This window comes from Zootoca vivipara, chromosome 1, assembly GCF_963506605.1.
Source record: "Zootoca vivipara chromosome 1, rZooViv1.1, whole genome shotgun sequence".
Taxonomy (NCBI): Eukaryota; Metazoa; Chordata; class Lepidosauria; order Squamata; family Lacertidae; genus Zootoca; species Zootoca vivipara.
In genome coordinates, this window is record NC_083276.1 from 45,002,693 (window position 1) to 45,025,794 (window position 23,102).

The window sequence follows — 23,102 nt, forward strand, 5'->3', positions numbered from 1 at the left end:
CTCTCTGGATTTCTTTCCATAATTTCTCATAATTGTCTTTATACAAATTCAAATTTTTTGACGTCATATTAACTCCTAGATATTTCACCTTTTTTACACACTTCAGTCCTGTGCATTCCTCTATATCGTGCCTTTCATTTTTTTTGCCCAAGTGTAGTACTTTACATTTCGCCTTGTTAAAATTCATCTTGTTTGCTTTGGCCCAGTTATCTAATCTGTTAAAGTCATTCTGAAGTGTGATTCTGTCCTCTGGGGTATTAGCCACCCCTCCCAATTTGGTGTTGTCTGCAAACCTGCTCAGGATGCCCTCAAGCCCATCATCCAAGTCATTGATAAAGATGTTGAATAAGACTGGGCCCAAGACAGAACCCTGTGGCACCCCACTAGTCACTACTCTCCAGGATGAGGATGAGCCATTGATGAGCACCCTTTGGCTTCGATCAGCCAGCCAGTTACAAATCCACTGAATGGTAGCATTGTCTAGCCCGCATTTTACCAGCTTCTTTACAAGAATATCATGGGGCACCTTGTCAAAGGCCTTGCTGACGAAGGTGCCAGGTGAGCATCCCTGGGAAGAGCATCCCACAAATGGGAAGTGAGCATTCCACTGCAGAAAAAGGCCCTTTCTTGTGTTTTGCCAACTTCTGGACCTCTCATGGAGGTTCATATGGGGAAAGGTGGTCCTTGTGGTATTGTGGTCCTGAGTCATTTACAGCTTTACAGGTCAAAAACCAGCACTTTGAATTGGGCCCGGAAAGTAATTGGCAGCCAGTGCCGTCAGGCCAGGGTCTGTGTTATATGCTCAAACCATCTTGCCAAGTTCTGCACCTCCTGAAGTTTCTGATCCACCTTCAGAGGCAGCCCTACTGCAACACATTGCAGTATTCTAACCTAGAGGTTACCAGAGCATAGGCAACAGAAGTTAGGCTATCCTTGTCCAGATAGGGGTGCAGCTGGGCCACCAGTCAAAGCTGATGGAAGGAACTGCACACCACAGAGGGCACCTGAGCCTCAAGTGACAGCAAAGGATCCATGTGTACCCCAAGCTGCGTACCTGCTTCTTCAGAGGGAGTAGAACCCCATCAACAGCAGGCAATTTCCCCATCCATCCTGTTTAGGGAATCACCCACTAACAGTGCTTCAGTCTTATTTGGATTGAGCACTTTGAATTGTACTCGGAAACACCCAACGTTGTAGCATGATTTATCATACAGGTTATTTCCAAGCTAAATTCTACATTCTGCTGCTGATATATAAATTCCTATGTGGTTTTGACCTGAGATGCCATGTAGGAATGGAGGAGTAATTTGTGTGTTCTGCATTTTAAAGCAAATCAAACTAAGCCCCCTCCTCACAGTTTGCGGTGAGTTGGGTATAGACTCCAGATACAACATGTTTAGAACCATGAAAATTTGCTTGATACTACAGCATGCCAGGACAACAGCTTTCCAACCCCCTGCCCCCAGCCTTTTAAACATTTTAAGTTGAAAATATTTTGATGTGTTGATCCTGTAAAGTCTGCCCTGAAATCTTTATTGTGAAAGGTGCTATCAAAACCCATAATGGTTCATTCCACTCCTCCTTTCTGAAATGATACCCAAAGGTTGCCTTCAGGCCAAAAGAGCTGCTTCCTCTTGCTTAATTATAAATTTGGCCCTGTGTGGGTCACCCAACAGAGACAGATCTAAGAACTAACTCCTGCAAAAAGAAAGAAAGGAAAACCACAAAATCCTGCCAGTACCAGCCCTGTGCTTTCATCTACTGCTGGGACTATGACCCCCAACAGCACCAACCGTATTATCAAAGCCACATTCACTAGAGCATTCTTCAGTGCCTGTCAGCGATGCTCTTATGGCACGCCCATGAGCCAAACAGTTCACCCTCTAAGTGAGAAAATGAATGGACATGAATAATAGGGTATTAGAAATGGAAATGTCCAAGTGGAGCACTTCTCAGGCTCCCGGGGGGGGGGGGGTTCTGTCTCTGACCTTAAGATTGCCATGCTTAAACAGAAAGGCTTAGAAGAGAATTAGACTGAGAAGGTGCCCAATTAGAGTTGGCTAACAATTTTGCTACTGTATCTCTTGGTCTAAATAAGGGCTATAAAAAGTAATTGTTCCCCATGTGATAGCTGCTTTTGTGCTTTGATGTTTCAGCAAACGCAGAACCCTGCTAGGAGGACTTCCATGCTTTTTTTTGAAACCGTTAAATCTTACCTTGTTAACCTAGTTTTTGCTCCCATGCACCTCCAGCCATGTGTACTCATCGGCTCTTGCAGTCTTTTACCTATTGCAGCACAATTAACAGGTTCTTCTTCAATGCCCTGCAGGACTCATTTGTCTTTTGTACTGGCCAAAAGCAGAAGAACATAAAGTCTAGACTATATTATAATACTATATTATATCTCTTCATTAATTTATTTTAAATGCCATATTTTTTTTCTTGCCACCCCAATTTTGTGAACTGTTTGTCACACAGTTGCTACTATTGATAGTATACAGTGTTCTAGATCAGTACACAAGGTTAGTTTGCTAAAAGGCTACCTTTTTACATATTACCCTTTTCTCTTGGTTGTTATGAATTTCTAATACTGGTACCTATTGGGCATACTTGCAGCAAACTGACCGATTTTCAATGAGCAGTCTACAAACTTGTCAGGATTCTTTTTTTAGTTGTCATGCTGTAACTTTGGATTCTGCAAAATGCAGCAACAAACTTGTTTTTCCTGCAGAGGAAAACAAAACCTAAGCCGTGTCTGCATTAAACTTCAGAAATTCACATCCATGAGCCCATCTTGACATCATGCGCCGCAGGCAAGCCTCCTCTGGTGCCACTTACCATGTCGCAACTGCTGCTTGCCAATGTTCTCCCAAGTAAATTTACAGTAAGAAGACTGTCTTTTCATGCCTACTCAGAAATAAACTCTGCTAGCTTTGTTTAGCAAGCTTAGACTTTGTTCACACTCCCATTTGCTGTACACTCACTTTGTTTCCAGTGCTGGGTTTTTAATCAGTGTTCACAAGGCATTATCCAAAATGCATACAGGTACTGTATGTATGCCGTACGTTGTTATAAAATACTACTGTTTGATGCATTGTTTATCAAACTAACTTCACATCAGTTGCCGTCCTTAAGCTGTCCATAATCCAGCTCTAGCCAAGGTGTGAGCACCTTTGATAGGGTAAAGACATCTCTGCCTATCAATGTTCCCTGGTGTGTACACAAACAAAAACAAATCAGACACTAAGGAAGGTATGTTGATGTGAACAGGTGGTGGGGCGGGGGGGGGGGAGCTGTGAAACCCCCCCCCGGGGGGGGGGAAATGACTTCACTACACTCCAAGGCAGTAATGTGAACACACCCTATGTCTTCATGAGATTTGTATTCATATGTGCATGCTGTAAATCAACCTGCTATGAGCTGTTCTGGATTTACACCACTGTGCAGCCGAGTGGTGTTAGGGATGCTGTGGACCCATTCCTAGCATGATTACTATGCCACATGATTTTGGGACCATCCCTGGTGCTGGGGCATCTAGCATCGCACTTGCTACATCCAGTGACATCCAGCTATGGAAAGATGCTAAGGAGTTTTGCAAGGCTCTAAATGGCTATAATTTTGAAGAGGTGCTAAAAACCCTTCAAAGACAAGATGTAGAGGTAAAGGGACCCTTGACCATTAGGTCCAGTCGTGACCGACTCTGGGGTTGCGGCTCTCATCTCCTGTTATTGGCCAAGGGAGTCAGCGTACAGCTTCCAGGTCATGTGGCCAGCATGACAAAGCCACTTCTGGCGAACCAGAGCAGCACACGGAAATGCCGTTTACCTTCCCGCTGTAGTGGTACCTATTTATCTACTTGCACTTTGACATGCTTTCGAACTGCTAGGTTGGCAGGAGCTGGGACCGAGCAACGAGAGCTCACCCTGTCATGGGGATTCGAACCGCCGACCTTCTGATCGGCAAGCCTTAGGCTCTGTGGTTTACAAGATGTAATGAAGTATAATTCCAGAGGTGAAGAAACAGTGAGCAAGGCTAATGATGATTTGACAGTGAAACAAAATTGTGTGTGTTTTAATTGTTGTCTTCCTTTCCTTTTAATCCTCAGGATTAGCACCAGGTCAGCTCTATACGTATCCTGCTCGTTGTTGGCGCAAAAAGAGACGTTTGCATCCTCCTGAAGACTCCAGGCTGAAGCTACTGGAGATTAAACCTGGTAGGTACTCCTCTCAATGTAACTTCATGACTCTAGCAGGCACAACCTCAGGGCTTTTGAACTTTCCTTTCTGTCTTTGCCTATCTCCTGTTTGTAAGCAGAGAATTTTAGCTAAAATCCGTTATGTTTTTTAAAAGGAAAAACCCATTCATTTTGAATTTTAGTGTGGCTGTAATTGATACTGGTCTTGAAAGACTTGACAATGACTCCCAGTATGTTTCCGAGCACAATTCAAAGTGTTGGTGCTGACCTTTAAAGCCCTAAATGGCTTCGACCCAGTATACCTGAAGGAGTGTTTCCACCCCCATCATTCAGCCTGGACACTGAGGTCCAACTCCACGGGCCTTCTGGTGGTTCCCTCATTGTAAAAAGTGAGGTTACAGGGAACGAGGCAGAGGGCCTTCTCAGTAGCGGCGCCTGCCCTGTGGAACGCTCTCCCATCAGATGTCAAAGAAATAAACAACTAGAAGACATCTGAAGGCAGCCCTGTTTAGGGAAGTTTTTAATGACTGATGTTTTACTTTAATCTTTTGTTGGAAGCTGCGCAGAGTGGCTGGGGAAACCCAGCCAGATGGGTGGGGTAGAAATATTATTATTATTATTATTATTATTATTATTATTATTATTATTATTATTATTATTACACTGTGGGAAACTGCAGTATTTATGTTGGGGCCAAGTGTTTTTTCTCAATTTAAAACACTTGAAATTTGGGAGGGCAATGTATCTCCTGAGTGTTATGCCTCATGATGGCATATCCTAATAAATCTTTGCTAAGGCTCCATTCATCCAATACAGCCATAGCATGGTTGTCTGTGAAACAACTGTGGGTGCAATTCCATATGGGAAAATATTTTTTTGTGTTGTAGTTTCCTACATAGTTCAGCAGATAATCACAACCACCTGAAAAAAGTAGTCATGCAGCTCTTGCAATGCAATGTGTAGGAAATCCTTCAATAATGTGTGTGCGTGCTTTTATGCATGGTGCCTCACAGGGAATCATGGGAACTGTAGTTTTCACTGAACTGAAGGCAATCCATGAGAGTGACAGATGTTGAATGTAGATTGTAAACCTGAGAACAAGTACCGTCCTAGTGTTGACATTTCTAAATGATATAAAAAGTCTTCAAACAAATACTTAAGTAAAATAAAACAATATAAATGCATATGTATGCTTTCCTTTATATTTCTAGCTTTGCTGTTTTCTGATTTCCTCCTCCTTGCCAAGCTATTAAGAAATGAAGAAGGGAGGAATCCTTGTTAGCAGTTAAATACAGTTAAAGCACTAGCAGTTTCTAGCGCTTAAATATTCATCAGAAGGAGGATGTTCTCATACTGTTCAGTTTTGGAGAGGTGAAGCACCTGGATGTCTAATTGTATCCTTACTTGCAGGATTTACTCTTGATAAAATCCCACAAAAGTGGCAGCCTCTTCTGGGCAAACAGGAAGACTCCAATCCCTATTGCAAGCCACATAGAACTAAACTGGTGTGTGTGTGTGTGTGTGTGTGTGTGTGTGTGTGTGTGTGTGTGTGTGTGTTCTCATTTGTTCAGATTCAGTTTTCTTTACCAGAGAGAGAAGGCCCAGTGGTAAAGAATAGGTCTTCTCTGTTTGAACCATTGCAAAATTGGGCATATTTGGATCTTAATTTGGCTTAATCACATTTGGCTTCATCACAGAAAGTAGCCAGATGGTCAATAATGGAAACCAAACTAAAGTCTGTTTAGGATACTAACTGAGATGCGTAATAAATCTAACCGCAGCAATCCCAATACTGTATCTAATCTATCTATAGCATGCTCAACACTGTACATAGAGCATAAATATCCAACACTTAGTCATGCCTCAGCCACACAAAAAATAAAGTATTTAATGAATAAACCCCAAAGCCTTTTTTTCATATTGGCATGTTTCCACTTAACTCCTCCCTCCAGTCATACAGTAGAAAATCTCTCTGAAACCAAATGTCATTGTCCAGCACCACAACTTAATTTATGTGTCTGTCTGTACGTACTCATTTGACAGTAATTATGGGCTCTTTTATCTACTGTGATCAAATGCTAAGTAGATGTTTTCGAGTGCCCTTTGACTATGGTATCCTGGGAGGCTTGTTCGCTGTGATGCTGCAAAATAACATGATCAAGAGTCTGGTGATGTTCATTCTTGTCTGAAAAGAAAACCCAACAGAGTCATATTAAACATTTATTTATTATGGCAGAAACAATGTCTAAGTTCGTCTGCAGTATCAACTTGAAATGGTGATTTAGTCACATTGCGTTCTATAAAGTATTTAGGGATTACAAATAGTTATTATTTGTGAAAAATCAAGGAGAGGTTTTTGGAGGAGAGAATGTGTCAGAAGAACATTGTGCTAGCATACCACAGCAACCCACAGTAAATTTTCTGCACCGTGCTCAGCTTTTTTGATAACCTTGTGGGAAAGTATATCAGAGAATCCACAAAGCTGGAGGGAGGGGGGGGAAGCAGAGGGGAGGAACTGTCCCAAGCATAGCTGCCAAGTTTTCCCTTTTCTCGCGAGGAAGCCTATTCAGCATAACGGAATTTCCCTTAAAAAAGGGATAACTTGGCAGCTATGGTCCCAAGGGAGCTTCCCTTGCCTATTGCCCTCCTCACTCTCCAAGAGGACTTTGCAAGCTTTTGCAAGATTAAAGGTGTTAGCTGCAGGTCCGGAAAGTCAGCTAATCTGCAATTCATAGCCCTTTTTAGATGCAAGGAGAGTGTTTCCTAAACTTTTAGTAATTGAAGCATATGTTCTTCTAAATTTAAATTCAAATTTTCCATCTGAAGAAGTTTACATGGAGGGTACCGGTATGTAAAAACAAGAATTATTTCTCCTCAGAAGACTCCATAAAGATTTGTTTCTGCCTGAGTCACTAATCTGGGCTTGCCTCTTGATTGGAAACAGGCAAGTCCAGAGCAGTAAATCTTGCAAAGATACTACAGGCAGCCTCTTCTGTGGGTGGATGACTTGGCCAAGGCCACAATCTGAGTATATATGCCAGAGCTCTGAACACCAAACCAAGCCTCCTTTTCTTTGACCAGACAGATGGCTTGCTGAACATTGCTACTATCCCTCAACCCCATATTGGCAGACACAAAAGGAAAAACTAATCTAGGCAACCTCACATAGCGTTACCACTGCACATAATGCATCTTTCACTTATTGGATTTGCTGCTGAACGTGTGATGATAGCCACTAAGAATTCAATCCTATACACATCTACTCAGAAGGAAGTTCCACTGAGTTATTCCCAGATAGGCGTGTGTGGATTTCCACCTTAGTTAGATGGCTAAAACAACAACAAACCAGGTATTTGGAAAAGAAGTCTATCAACTAGCTACACGGCATCCAGTCTGCTTCTGGGCCTGGGTCAAGTGGGGATGCTTTAGGAATTCATTGGTTTTTTTGCACTCCAGTACAGTATGAACTTGCTAGATCAGGGGTCAGCAAGGTTTACCGGCCATGGGCTGGATCACTCCCACGGAGATCGTCCGTGGGCTGGACGGGCGCAGTGTGACACCAGAAATCGCGTCTGCGCATGTCTGTGGCACCGGAAACCACTTCTGCGCAGGCCCAGATGCCAAAAATCATGCCTGCGCAGAAGTGATTTTCGGTGTCTGGACATGCACAGACGTGATTTCCAGTATCTGCAAATGCGTAGACGTGATTTTCAGTGCTGCTCGGTGAGTCCCTGCACCGCGCTGCACCAGTTTAGCTCAGCGCACAGGGAACTCACCGAGCGAGCGGCTGGGTTTGGGGGCAGCTTGTGGGCCGGTAAAATGGTCTTCGTGGGCCGGATCTGGCCCATGAGCCGCACGTTGCCAAACCCTGCGCTAGATCCACAGTATCTGGAGTAATGTGCAGATTGGAACATAGATTTTACAGTATGCTTCTTTGAATGTTGCAACAGTTCTTGCCTCAAAAAGTTTTTAAAATGTGTATTTTGGCATGGAATACTTTCAAAATATTTTATTTAAAAGTATGAATTTTTAAAATAAAACCTGAAATATACTCGGAGTCGAGAGTGAATTTCATGCTCTTTATTCAGCTCATATTCATCAAGGAGAAGAAGAGAAGACGAATGGCTCTTTTCCCAAAACCATCTGCTTATATACATTATTTACACAATGGGCCTTGCGTGATTGGCTACTTCAGGGCTACACCTGTGGGCCAATTATATTGTGGATTGACTTCTGCCTGCAGCCTGATTGGCTGCTCCTACAGGCCAATCAGGTAGCAGATTCACTTCTGCCAGCCGCCTGATTGGCTGCTCCAGCAGGCCAATCAGGTTGCGGATTCACTTCCACCTGGAGTTGGATTGGGTAGCTCCCGCTGATTCTGAATCCTATTGTTCTAGGATTCAGCTCAGTACATAACACCCCTCCCCTCTAAGTTCCAGTCCTGCCCGGGAAGTTGCATTCGTAGTCCCCAAGGTCTGCTGGCCGCCTCCGTGTGCGTTGTGGCCTGGGGTGTTCCTTGGTCAGGGGTTCTGGTTCTGGCTCGTGTTCCGAGGCTGCTGGCTGTGCCGGGGCTGTCTGGTCTGGCGCCACTGAACCACTAGGTTGTGACTCTGGTTCCGGTGTCCTTCCAGCCTCGGGGCGCCCCTCTGTGCCTACTGCTTCTGCTTCCCCTGCCCACCCCTCTCGCTCTACAGGCCTCACTGCCCTGCTGTCCCCTTGGGACCCCTCTGTCCCGCTCTCCTCCCGGGTTCCTCCTGGGAATCGTCGCCGTAGCTGGTCGCAGTGGCGGCGCCAACATTGCCCCCCTTCCGTTAGTACCTCGTACGACACGGGACCGGTCACCTTGGTGACTGTGGCGGGTACCCATGCTGGGCCTGCCCCAAAATTCTTTGCATACACTGGGTCCTGGGCCACAAACGTCCGGGGGTTCCTGCCTTTCCCCACCACTACCTCATCCTGAGCTCTGTCGGGGTGAAGTCGGTCCAGTCTAGTTGCAAGGCGCCGGCCCATGAGTAGTTCAGCTGGGCTCCGGCCCGTCGTTGTGCTTGGGGTGCTGTGCTGTGCTAGAAGAAATGCGGCAAGGCGGTATTCCCAGTCCCCTTGTGTTATGCGGCGGAGGCTGTCCTTGGTGGTCCGCACCATGCGCTCCGCTTGGCCATTGGTGGCAGGGTGGAATGGTGCTGAGCGGATGTGGCGGATGGCGTTCTGCGCTGTGAAGGTCTGGAACTCCTCTGACGTGAATGCGGTTCCATTGTCCGAGACGAGGGTGTCAGGGAGCCCGTGGGTTGCAAACAGCTTACGTAGTACCCGGATGGCTGCCGCCGTAGAAGTGGACGGTACCAGTGCGACCTCCAGCCATTTGGTGTAGGAATCCACCACTATGAAGAATGTTTTTCCCTGGAAGGGGCCAGCGAAGTCCACGTGCAAGCGTGACCATGGATGTCGGGCGGACTCCCAGGGCTGGACTGGGGCCCTTGGGGGATCCGGGCGGGATTCTTGGCAGGTCTGGCAGTGTTGGACCCAGGCCTCTATCTCTCTGTCAATCCCCGGCCACCACACATAACTCCTGGCAAGGGCCTTCATCCTCACTACCCCTGGGTGTGTCTCGTGTAGGGCTGTGAGGACCCTTTTGCGGAGGGGCTGGGGAACAACAACCCTGCTTCCCCATAACAGGCACCCCTTGTGGGCCGACAGTTCATGTTTGCGGTTTGTGTAGCCAGCGAATTCTGGCCCGGGGCTGCTGCTGGGCCATCCTCGCCACACCCAGTCCAGGACCCGGGAGATGACCCTATCTTTTGTGGAATGGTGCGCAACTTCTTGTGCCTGAATGGGTCGGTCGGGAAGCAGCTCCAGGGTCATAACCTCTTGCGCAGGCGCTGGGTCGGGGCCTGTTTCTGGTAGTGGTAGCCTGCTGAGTGCATCTGCGTGGCCCATCGCCTTCCCAGGGCGGTGGATTAGTGCATACTGGTAGCCGGCAAGGAAAATTGACCACCTGAGGACACGTGGAGACAACACTTGGGGGGTCTGCTTCTCGGGGGCAAACAGGCCAAGCAACGGCTTGTGGTCAGTCACTATGGTAAAGGGCCGCCCGTACAAGAAATCATGGAATTTTTTTACGCCCTTCACGATTGCCAGACCCTCCTTGTCAATCTGTGAGTAGTTTCGTTCGGCTGCAGCAAACGTCTGGGAGAAGTATGCCACTGGCACCTCTCTTCCATCCGGGAGTTGGTGTCCCAGGACAGCGCCGATGCCATAGGGAGAGGCGTCGCATGCCAGCACCACTGGCAGCCTCTCGTCGAAGTGTGCCAAGACCGAGTTTGAGACGAGCAAGTCCTTGACTGCCTGGAATGCGGCCCTTTGTCGCTGGCCCCACACCCAAGGGGCCCTTTTATCTAGGAGTCTGTGTAGGGGCTCTGCTACCGCTGCCTTATGGGGAAGGAAGGCATGGTAAAAGTTCAATAGTCCCAAGAATGACTGAAGTTCGGGCTTGCTCTTGGGCGCTGGGGCCTCACAAATGGCCCGTACCTTGTCACCGGTTGGATGGACCCCTTCTGCGTCCACCTTAAATCCCAGAAAGTCCACCTGCGGCACTCCCAGTAAACACTTTTCCCGCTTCACTTTGAGGCCCGCCGTCTGGAAACGGTGCAGGACGGAGCGGAGGCGGTCCTCAAATTCCTCTGGTGTGGGCCCGGCGATCAGTACATCATCGAAGAAGGGGGTGACGCCAGGAATCCCTTTAAGGAGAGAGTCCATTAGATTCTGGAATATGCCTGGTGCCACGCTAACGCCAAATTGCAGCCGCTTTACTCTGAATGCCCCTCTGTGCGTCACAATCGTCTGAGCCTCTGCTGTGGCTTCGTCCACAGGCAACTGTTGATACGCTTGGGCCAAGTCCAGTTTGCCAAAGATTTTTGACCCAGCCAGGGTGGCGAGGACATGGCTGACCACTGGCACTGGGTATGCATGGGCCGTGAGAGCCTTGTTTATGGTGCATTTGTAGTCTGCACAGATGCGGACCGAACCGTTAGGCTTGACGGGTGTGACAATTGGAGTTTCCCAGGGGGCGTTGGGCACCGGCTCCAGCACTCCTTGCTCCACGAGCCGGTCCAATTCCTCGTCTATGCGGGGTTTCAGGGCGAACGGGACCCGGCGAGCCTTGTGCCTGATGGGTCGTACAGCGGGGTCTAGCTGTAGGGCAATGGGGGGTCCTGTATATCGTCCCAATGCCCCATCGAAAACCCCTGGAAACTCTTTGCATATGTCGTCCACGTCCACTTGTAAGCTAGTGCGGTTCACCCCGGTAACGGCTAGCCCCAGAGGTCCAAACCATGCCAGTCCCAGTAAGCTAACGTAGGGGCCCTTAACTACCAGCAAGTCCAATTGTTGCTTTCGCCCTCGATATTGCACCCTGAAGGTCCCCACCCCCATTGTAGGGACCTTACGTTTCTGGAAGTCCCGGAGGGTGAATGGGGCCGGCCTTAGTTTGGGACCCCCATTAGGGCACAGTTCCCTTAATGTTCGGGCCGAGATTATGGATAGAGTTGAACCCGTGTCCAGCTCCATGCGGCATGGGGCTCCCTCTATCTGTACCTCTATATAAATTTTCTCTGTGCTGGGATGGGGCAACTGGAATACCTGGTAGTCCGTGATCTCCGTCGAGTTGCCTTGGTGCATGGTGCCGTGTGACCTGGGGCTCCTGGGTCGGTCATCTGATGCTTGTCGACGGGTGAGTCGAGCCCGACACACCCGGGCGATGTGTCCCAATTTTCTGCACTGCCTGCACTCTGCGTTGCGGAAACGACAGGTCCTCCTCTCGTGGTTCTCCCCGCAGCTTGCACAGTTCCCTCCTTCTCGTCGAGGCTGCTGTGGTGTGTGTGCTGCTTGAGTGCGCCGCTGTACTCGGTGTACTTCCTCCCTGTCAGATTCGGATTCGTCGGTGAGGTCTTCGTGGTAGACCCTCGGTTGGGATGGCGGGGCCGGTCGTGCCTCTTGCGTTGACCTCTCGGCGGCTTCGGTTGCCAGGGCTTCCTCCAGAGCAATCTGGAACGTGAGGTCTTTTTTGGCGTAGAGGCGTCGTTGCAACATCTCGTCCCTCAGGCCACCGACGAGGCGGTCACGAAGCATGTTCTCCAACTCTGCGAAGTTGCATAACCGGGCGGCTTGGCGGAGGGAGGTCACAAACCCAGTTATGGTTTCCCCCGGGGCTTGCCGCTTTGCGTAGAAGGCATTTCGGCAAGCTACCACCGAGGGCTGTGGTGAGAAGTGCTCCTTCAGCCGTTCCATTATTGTTTTGTAAGAGACGGTAGCGACATCTCTAGGTGCAAGGAGAGCCCGGGCGATTTCAAACGTCTCCTCTCCACAGACGCTGAAGAATGTCGCCCTCTTCATGGCATCGTTGGTGACTTCTTTCGCTTGCAGGAGGAAGTTGAAACGGGCGGCGTACCCTTCCCAGTCTCCTGATGCTGGTTTGAATGGCAAGAAGCTGCTGTCGGTTGCCATTCTGGGTTCCTTGGGTCCTGGAGCTGAAGCCTGGATGCACGGTGCGATGCAGCGGTGCAGCAGGTGGCGGTGCTGCGGTGCAGTGCGTGGTGGCGGTCAGCTCAGCAGGATCCCATCTTCGTCGCCAGTGAAATATACTCGGAGTCGAGAGTGAATTTCATGCTCTTTATTCAGCTCATATTCATCAAGGAGAAGAAGAGAAGACGAATGGCTCTTTTCCCAAAACCATCTGCTTATATACATTATTTACACAATGGGCCTTGCGTGATTGGCTACTTCAGGGCTACACCTGTGGGCCAATTATATTGTGGATTGACTTCTGCCTGCAGCCTGATTGGCTGCTCCTACAGGCCAATCAGGTAGCAGATTCACTTCTGCCAGCCGCCTGATTGGCTGCTCCAGCAGGCCAATCAGGTTGCGGATTCACTTCCACCTGGAGTTGGATTGGGTAGCTCCCGCTGATTCTGAATCCTATTGTTCTAGGATTCAGCTCAGTACATAACAAAACCACAAATGAATGTGGGAATGAGGCACATTATGAGGGATCATATGTGATAGCAACTTGGTCTGGATCCCTACATTCAAAGTGCTGCTTTTGATGATTAAATGCTCCTTAGAGCTTACGACCAGGATCTTTGACAGATGGCCTACCTCCATATGTAAAGGTAAAGGGACCCCTGACCATTAGGTCCAGTCGTGACCGACACCAGGGTCATCTTGCATTATTGGCCGAGGGATCCGGCGTACAGCTTCCAGGTCATGTGGCCAGCATGACAAAGCCACTTCTGGTGAACCAGAGCAGCACACAGAAATGCCATTTACCTTCCCGCTGTAGCGGTACCTATTTATCTACTTGCACTTTGATGTGCTTTTGAACTGCTAGGTTGGCAGGAGCAGGGACCGAGCAATGGGAGCTCACCCCGTCGTGGGGATTCGAACTGCCAACCTTCTGATTGGCAAGCCCTAGGCTCTGTGGTTTAACCCACAGCACCACCCACGTCCCACCTCCATATGTACCTACCCATATTTGAAGACCTTCAGTGGGGAGCCTCCTTTGGGTGCCCTCGTCAAAAATTGTGAGGCAGATGGCTACCACAGAGAGGGCCTTCTCAGTGGTGGCCCCCCCAAATTCTGAGGTTTACAGATATGCGTTTACTCAGAATGCCCCAGCTCTCCCACCTCCAATTTAGAGAGGTGGGAAAGCACAAAAACACAACATGATGGGCATGATAAGCCAGCCCACCACCTCTGTGGTGGAACGCAGACTGTGTCCTGAGGGGCATGGGCTGAATGTGATCCCTCTGCACAGCCCACTGCGCAACATTCTGGCATGCCTGTGCTCTATTAGTCTCATGTGCACATGCACCCATTGAATGACTATTGATTTACAGTGCCTGGTAATATGATTTATTTAGGACCCACAAAGGAGTATTGATTTTTTCTCGAACCTTTTTGACCTTTTTTTTTTTAAAGGCAATGTGGCCTGTGTGGTCTTTATGTAAAGTGACCAGTGGCACAAGGTACCGATGGTTATTTAGGCTTGTCTTCCTCCTTTTAGATATTTCTCTCAGTCCCCCCACCACCACCCCACTGTATCCTAAGCTGTGAGCCAACCTCACTTCCTCCCAGCTATCCAGTTAACTTTTCCTTAGGTGTGCTCGGAGAAGTGGGTTTGCAAGTTCTGTTTTCCCTGATTTTTGCTGCTCAAACAAAGCATACATAAAATCTGGTTTGAAGGCTGTTCCCTTTATTCTGTTCAGCTCTCCCCCATCTTTCAGGCAGGCTATTTCCTCCTCTTCCCTTCAAGTTCCCCCTGTGTTTGTTCAAACATTTGTAACGTTTTCTAACAACAATAAATATAAATGTGTATAAAGACAATTATGAAAAAGTATGGTCTGAGATAAAAAGGAATTTAGAAATATGGAGTAGAATGAACCTTTCCCTACTAGGAAGAATTGCGGCAATAAAAATGAATATGCTGCAAAATGCTCTTTCTCTTTCAGACAGTCCCAGTAATGGTCAAGGATGACTGCCTCAAAAGATGGCAAAAGGATATTTCCAAGTTTGTCTGGGGGGGGGAAGGCCAAGGATTAAACACAAGATACTTACAGACACAAAAGAAAGAGGAGGTTTCGCCCTCCCAGACCTCAAATTGTACTATGAGGCCACATGTTTGGTTTGGATTAGGGACTGGATAAAATTGGAAAAGGAAGAAGCATTAGACTTGGAAGGCCATGATAACAGATATGGATGGCATGCATACTTATGGTATGGGAAAGGGAAAGTACATAAAGGATTTTATAATCATATAATTAGGAGATCACTAATGAGAGTATGGGAGAGGTATAAAGACCTAATGGAACAAAAAACACCTTGGTGGCTATCACCAATTGAACCTTTGTTATGCAAACTGCTTGGCAAAAAAGGGAAGTGGCCTACATACCGTACAGAGATTTACTGAGAGATCAAAAAGGAAAATGGAAATTAAAAGATTACGATGAAATAAAAGACTATGTTTAGAGTTGGTTGCATTATAGACAACTAAATGAGATGTATAAAGAAGACAATAAAAAGGGGTTTAGCTATACAATTTCTAGATTCCAAAAAGAGGTTATAGAAGATGTGAAGCTATTGAAGAAAGCATATAGTACTCTGCTAGAATGGGAAACGAAAGACGAAGAAGTTAAATCAGTTATGATTAAATGGGCGCAAGAGATAGGACATAACACACAATTTGAGGATTGGGAAAAATTGTGGAAGGTAGATGTGAAATTTACAGATTGCTTTCTTTTGAAGGACAATTATATGAAAATGATGTACAGATGGTATATGACACCAGTTAAGATGGCAAAAATGTATAAAACCGGATCAAATAAATGTTGGAAATGTAATGAAAAAGAAGGTACTTTGTATCATATGTGGTGGGAATGTAGGGAAGTCAAAAAGTTTTAGGAGATGATATATAATGAATTGAAGAAAATGTTCAAAATGACATTTGTAAAAAAAAACAGAAGCATTTTTGTTAGGGATCCTAGGACAAGATCTGCCAAGGAAAACAAAGAACTTATTTATGTATGCTGCAACAGCGGCAAGAGTCTTGTTGGCACAAAGATGGAAGAATGAGGAAATCCCAATGAAAGAACAATGGCAAGAAAGACTGATGAGTTATGCAGAACTGGCAAAGTTAACATATAAATTACGTGAGAAGGACAACCGTGACTTCAAGGAAGAATGTGAGCTTCTTACAAATTATTTAAAAAGACAACAAAAGGATCTGGACTCCTTGGCAGGTTTTGAATAAATATCCACAAATTTATTAGTAGAACACATGATAGATAAGTTACAGGTAGGTAGCTGTGTTGGTCTGACGTAGTTGAAACAAAATAAAAAAATTCCTTCCAGCAGCACCTTAGAGACCAACTAAATTTGTCATTGGTATGAGCTTTCGGGGGTATCTGAAGAAGTGTGCATGCACACGAAAGCTCATACCAATGACAAACTTAGTTGGTCTCTAAGGTGCTGCTGAAAGGAATTTTTTTTATATTTTGTTTCGACATGATAGATAAGGTAATGATATGTTCAATTTTATAATATGCAGAGAATAATATGTATAAACAAACCAGAGAGGGGAGCTGAGGGAAGTCCTTGGAGGGTGGGAGAGGGAGAGATGGGAGGCAATAAAAAGGGGGGGGAGTATATTGATTGACAATATGTTTGTTTAAAAAAGGAATATATTAAATAATTTTTAAAAAACATTTGCAACGTTTTTGATTTTAGAAATTAGAATAGAATGTATCGTTGCACTTTTAGCCGCAATTCTATTCTAATAGGGCGGAGGAGGAAGAAAGAGGATAACATCCACTAACAGAATAATGCTAGAAAAGAACCAGCACCTGTTTCTTATTAAGAAGCAGTGCTGAACATAGAGGCTGGAAGCAGGGAGAGCTAAAGACCAGGCATTTCTCTTGGGAGAGACGAAGAGTTGCTTGACTGTCCCTCTCCCCTTTCCCGAGGCCTTCATGCGTCACTGTGGAGTTTGAACTGCCCATGGCTTAGTTCATTCCTGAGAGATAGCAGGTGGCCTTCAGCAGAGAGGGATTCTAATCTGAGGAAGCAAAATACTTTGTACGGTGGTTTCGGCTGCCTAACTGATGTCCTTCATTCCGTGTTATTGTCCTCAACCGTTTACAGGATTAGCATTTTCACCAACGCACCATTTTGGGGTGGGGGGTGGAAAAGAGAGGGCAACCTCAATTTCTATTTCCTTCTTGTCAGTGAGTGTAATATGGCATCTGAGTTTATGTGTGTGTAAGGTTAGCCCTGCTTACATGCAGATCTCTATTTGCATTCCTGTGTTCAGCTCGGGCTTCTGTAATCACATTTGTTTTACTGGGCAAAAGGTCTTTTCAATGGCTTGTTGACTCAGGAGGAGACTTGGGAAGCAAAGAAGGGCAGCCAAGGTTTTTGTTATCACAGAGACAGCTTGAAAAAACACAACTCTCCCCAACTAATAACCTTCCCTCTTTTTATCAGGTGTTAGAAGGTGTGTTCTATTGTATGTATGTGTGTGTATAAGATCCTAGACAACTTCAAATAGCCTTGAAAAGGTTGAGGGTTAATCCTAACAAGCGCTGGGCATACTTCTTTCTTTCATTTCCACCAAGCATCCCTAGTGTTACTTTTGCCTGATCTAGCCTCCAGAGGCTCTTCCTCCTCCCGAATCCCAGCTGAGAGGCTCCCTTGGCTTCCATGCTCTCAAACTAGGCTGGTCGGATGCAAAAGAATTCTCTCTCCCTTTCATAGTTCTGTAGAAGAGGGAATTTCAGCAGTTGTACCTTATCAATCAAGCACTAGAGCAAGAATGGGAAGATTGAGGGGTGGGGGGTGGGCTTAAACAACAAAAAAGACAGCTCAGATGAATTGTTGTTCTCCATCACCACTGTTCTGTCGTGCTCACTATTGTGGACAACATTTATTTACTTAATATCATCTGCATATCATTTTATCTGGGGGCGGGAGGAGGGAATTAGAGTGGGATGCACCCGTAGAAAAAGTGCAGTACTGTACCTTCAATGGATTGAATAGTTGGTTGCAATTCCAGTTATAACTTACAGCGTAAGAGCAATGATTGGGTAGTGCAAGGTATCGCCCATCTGGAGGTCCCCTTTGACAGACAGCATGGTGGCATAAAAACAAATAGGGCTATATGAAAGTAGAACAGGAGTGGTCAATGCCTGCTCCTTTAGGAGAGAGGGATGCAAAGAGCTTAACAGGAGAGGGATCCAGTGTGGTATGGCAGTTAGATTGGGAAGGCACAAGTTCAAAGTTCACAGGCTATTCTTGGGCCAGTTACTAGCCTTCAGCCTAAGCTACATTATTTATTTATTTATTTATTTATTTATTTATTTATTTATAGCCCGCCCATCTGGCTGGGTTTTCCTCACCACTCTGGGCGGCTTCCAACAAATACCAAAATACATTAAAATATCACAGATTAAAAACTTCCCTAAACAGGGCTGCCTTCAGGTGTTTTCTAAATATCAGGTGGTTGTTTATCTCCTTGACCTCCAATGGAAGGGCGTTCCACAGGGCAGGTGCCACTACCGAAAAGGCCCTCTGCCTGGTTCCCTGTAGCTTTGCTTCTCACAGCGAGGGAACCGCCAGAAGGTCCTCGGTGCTGGACCTCAGTTTCCGGGCAGAACGATGGGGGTGGAGACGCTCCTTCAGGTATACCGGACCGAGGCCGTTTAAGGCTTTAAAGGTTAGCACCAACACTTTGAATTGTGGTCGGAAACGTACTGGGAGCCAATGTAGATCTCTTAGGACCAGTGTTATGTGGTCTCGGCGGCCACTCCCAGTCACCAGTTTAGCAGCTTCCACAAACATCACAGTGTTGTGGGGATAAAAAGGGAGATGGCCAGGATAAAAGTCTAATTGATAGATTGACTGATATTGTCCATTTCGATAAAACATTCCCCCCATGGTAATTGCAGGTTACACACCTTCCCTGTGATACACAGTTTGCCTTTTTGATATATAAAAATCCCCATTTACACAGCACCGACAATACTCTCTCTCTCTCTCTCTCTCTCTCTCTCTTTTATAGCTCTGGAAATGTTTGCTGCACTTCTTGTAACATGTGACAACTTACTATTTTACCACTAGCTTTCAGCTGACTTTGCTTCCTGTGATTTAATAGCAAAATTGCTAGTCCTTCAGAATGACTGTCCCAGATATACTGTTTAATGAAGCTAATACGTTATATAGAAACGTAACATGGCTACTTCAATCTGTGAATAAATATTTGAAGTGTAATCTGCTTTTTGAGATAACACGTTGTGTAAGATTTACTGCATATTTTTTTTACTGTGAAATAAGCCACATTCTCTGAAAAAAATTGTCGCTCTGCTTGTCATTACCAAAGTCCTCCCTGCCTCCAGCAGTGTTGGGGGTCCTGTTCCACTTTTTACTAGATTGACAGGCAGAAGATGCAGATGGAGACAGCCTACAGATCAGATCTTCCCCCCAATGTGTAGACAGGGCAGCGTCAACAGGAGTCACAATGGCTAGACTAGGGAGTGTAGCTCCCTTCTTTCTCCAGAGCATAGCTGCCAAGACTCCCATTTTTCACGGGAAACCCCCGTATTTTAAACCGTTTCCTGCTGGCAGCCCGGATTGGAAAAAATCCCGTAAATCCCCTGGTTTTCCTACCTGCCAGGGAAGCTCCATTTTGGGTCTTGGTGCCGCCCGATTTCCGGTCCCCAGACATGGTAGCGCGGCACCGGAAGTCACTTCTATGCATGTTCGGACATGCGTAGAAGCGACTTCAGGTGCCGCTCCGCCCATGCCTGGGCACCAGAAATCGGGCAGAGCAGCACCGGAAGTTGCTTCTGCGCATGTCCAGACATGCGTAGAAATGACATCTGGTGACGTGCCGCTGCTGATCCTGCATTTTTCAGTGGGAGACTTGGCAGCTATGCTCCAGAGTATCTGGGGAAACCCAGCCCAATGGATGGGGTATAATAATAATAATAATAATAATAATAATAATAATAATAATAATAATAATAATAAATTCTACGTGTTGTTATTTGCATGGTGGGGAAAACATCCGGACAAGATTATGGGGGGGGGGGAACAAACTGTTGCTTCAGAGTCAAACTTCAGTGCTTTTCCAGTATTTTCTGCAGAAATAGATTTATTTATAGTGCTTGTTTGCCTTTAGTAATGACAAAACACCATAAGTAGTTCCCATGTCTTCAATTTGTAGAATCCAACTTTTTTTTTTAAAAGATTTCCTTGCCTTGAATCAGTACAGAAAACTACTGTTTTAGGGCCAGTAGAGGGAGTAATATTACAGGATTTATTTTGTGCGTATGGGGTTTGATTCTGCTTTCATTTAAGCTGATGTATGTCAGAAGTGAGTTTGTTCATGGGATTAACATAAAACTGTGCACTTAAATTCCTGACTGCTATACCAAAAGCACAGGTGCGAAATAGAAACGTACAGCCATAAAAAATCTGTCACTGTAACTTTTTGTAACTCCAGCCAGTACAGGTGCTCAGATTTGTGACTGCACATTTGGACTGCAATGGTAGTCAGTCATTTATACAGGTGATGGGAGAAATGTGCACACAGCTGGACATTTTTTAAAGTTTTTAATTGCAGCCAACTTCCTGGCTGAATAAGCATGCTGTTTTTATATGCTGTTTTACCTATTCTGTCACCTGAGTGGCAGCAGTAAAAACTTTCAAAACTTTTCTGTTTGTATGTGCTTATCTCCCTAGTGTGCAGGGATATGGCTGTCTAGGATCACGGCACTGGGTTTTCATGTACTGCTGTGTTCATGCACTTCAAATGTGCAGCTTTTTACTCTCCTTTGGGAAGGAGGGGAATACAGTACAGACATACTGCTAGTTCAATATACTCTTTTTCTAAGCAATTTACAGAATGATGGGATAGGCTCTCATTCCCAGATCTTTGCCAATCCTCAAAAAAACTACAGTCTGGTTCCTGCCTCAATATTTTACATTGGTATAGCTACCCATGTAATTGTTCTAGGCATGGAGCACTATAGCTAAAGGATGTCACACACCAAGACTGGGTATGAAGTATGGCCATTGTTTCACCCGTTACTCTGTGGCTCTGTGACTGCAAGTACAGTGGTACTTCGGAAGTCAAACAGAATCCGTTCTGTAAGTCCGTTCGACTTCCAAAATGTTCGGAAACTAAGGCGCGGCTTCCGATTGGCTGCAGGAAGCTCCATCAGCCAATCGGAAGCCGCGTTGGACATTCTGGTCCCAAAGAACATTTGCAAACCGGAACACTCACTTCTGGGTTTGCGGCGTTTGGGAGCCAAAACGTTCGACTCGCAATGCGTTTGGGATCCAAGGTACGACTGTAATAGCAAGCTCTTTTATGCCTTTGCTAAAAATGTCTGGTCCTATGGATGTTCCGACAGTGTAATAAGCCCGGGAATGTCGCTAGCCCACAAAAAATGTTTGTACTGCAGTTTGTTGGGGGTTGACGGAGGAGGACCAGGGTGCTCCCATCATTCCTGCAGCAGCCCACTGCATTTCTATACTGGGTCTAGAGGAGGGTTCCTCCATACCCTCCAACTTTTCTCTGATGAAAATAGGGACGTCCCAAGGGAAAGTGGGACGTTCTGGGGTCAAACTATCAGTCAAAGGGATTGGGAAGCCACGTTGTGTGCTACACCCAGCTGCTAGAACAGGAGCTGAAACTAGTTTTTGTGATTTGACTTTGTCATATTTTAAATTTAGAGCTGTTTCCCTCCACCCCCACCAATTTATACGCCATTTAAGTGCAGTCATCTCTATGTGGTCTACAAGTAACAAGTACCAGAAGTCCCCTCCAAGCTGTTGGTTTTTTCCCCATGTGCAAAATCATCATATAGATATGATTCTAGTATGCCATACATTTGTCCTGAGGGTCAAATACCGTAGAAGCTTCTTTGTGTGGTTTTTTAACTGGGGAAACTGCATGGGGAAAAGGAATAACCTCTTCCCCCAGCACTATGGTCCAAAACTGAATTGACCCCACCCCACCCCTGCTGGTTTCTAAGACTTTTAGAAACCGGGGGGGGGGGGGCTGTAGTCTGGCCCCTAAAGATTATATATATTACCAAGCATTACTGGGGAGACATGATTGGCCATATATCCCATGTGGTGTCTAGTTAAGCCCGAACTCTATAAAGTTGATGCAGTAATAAGTGTGTAAGGAATCAATGCAAAGTTTCATATGTGCTATGTGTTAAAAGAAATGTGGAATTGCATTTCATTAAAATGTGATCTTTAAATTTTATTCTGTTTTATAGGTCTCTTTGGCAGATTAAACTGTTTAGGAGGTTGAAATACGATAATATTTAAACAGTGATTCTCCCCCTCCCCCTCTCCAGTGTATAGTTTCAATGAATAAGCAATAAATGATATTAAATTCCATTTTGAAATGTTACAAGCCAAGTTTTATGGATACATAGAGAGCAGTAAGAGCTAAAAGATAATTTTCCTTTGTCCCCATCTATTATTCTCCCCTTTTCTTCAGTGAATGTTTTCTGAAAGTGATCTGTCATCTTTATTCTTCTCCCGGGTAAACATTTTACAGCCTCATAATCATTTTACACTTGATGGATATTAAATATGTTTTTTACTGGTTTGCAATTCATTTCAATATTTCCCTACATTTTGTACTTCATGTCCTAATAAAATGCAGGTATTTTATGCTAAAACATTCAGACCCAGCAAACACCTGCACTTTCTAAGTAATAAATGCATTTGTATGGGGTATATGGAAGTGGGAAGGAGAGTTGATGTAATTCACCCTGAAGCAAGATATATGTATGTATATGCTATGCTTATTTAAGGCCCCACTCAGAGATCATATCTCTAATGCACTATTTTTGAGTTCATAAAGTGAGTTTGGTATTGCATCAACATTTGGCAGGGAAAAAATAACTAAAGTTGCACCTGTGTATATATGTAAAGGAATGATAAGGGATGCGGGTGGTGCTGTGGTCTAAATCACAATCAGAAGGTTGGCGGTTCAAATCCCCACAACGGGGTGAGCTCCCATTGCTCTGTCCCAGCTCCTGCCAACCTAGCAGTAAAAGCACACCAGTGCAAGTAGATAAACAGGTACCGCTGTGGTGGGAAGGTAAACGGCGTTTTCATGCGCTCTAGCTTCCATCATGATGTCCCATTGCACCAGAAGCGGTTTAGTCATGCTGGCCACATGACCTGGAAAGCTGTCTGCGGACAAATACCGGTTCCCTCGGCCTGAAAGCAAGATGAGTGCCGCACCCCATAGTCGCCTTTGACTGGACTTAACCATCCAGGGTTCCTTTACCTTTACCTGACTGCCAGTGTGCATCGAAAGGGCGGGGGGAGT

General features: G+C 45.8%; 1 protein-coding gene across 4 annotated transcripts in view; it reads left to right on the plus strand.

Moving 5' to 3' along the window:
- DPF3 (double PHD fingers 3) overlaps nt 1-23,102 on the plus strand; it is a 197,609-nt gene that overhangs the window by 93,250 nt on the left and 81,257 nt on the right. For all 4 annotated transcript variants that reach the window (XR_009557490.1, XM_060273692.1, XM_060273700.1 and 1 more), the window contains exon 3: nt 4,106-4,213. Coding sequence is in view for 3 of the 4 variants with exons in the window: in XM_060273692.1 (XP_060129675.1) it covers nt 4,106-4,213 (108 nt within the window). In the remaining variant the exon portion in view is untranslated. The remainder of the gene's footprint in view (nt 1-4,105; nt 4,214-23,102) is intronic.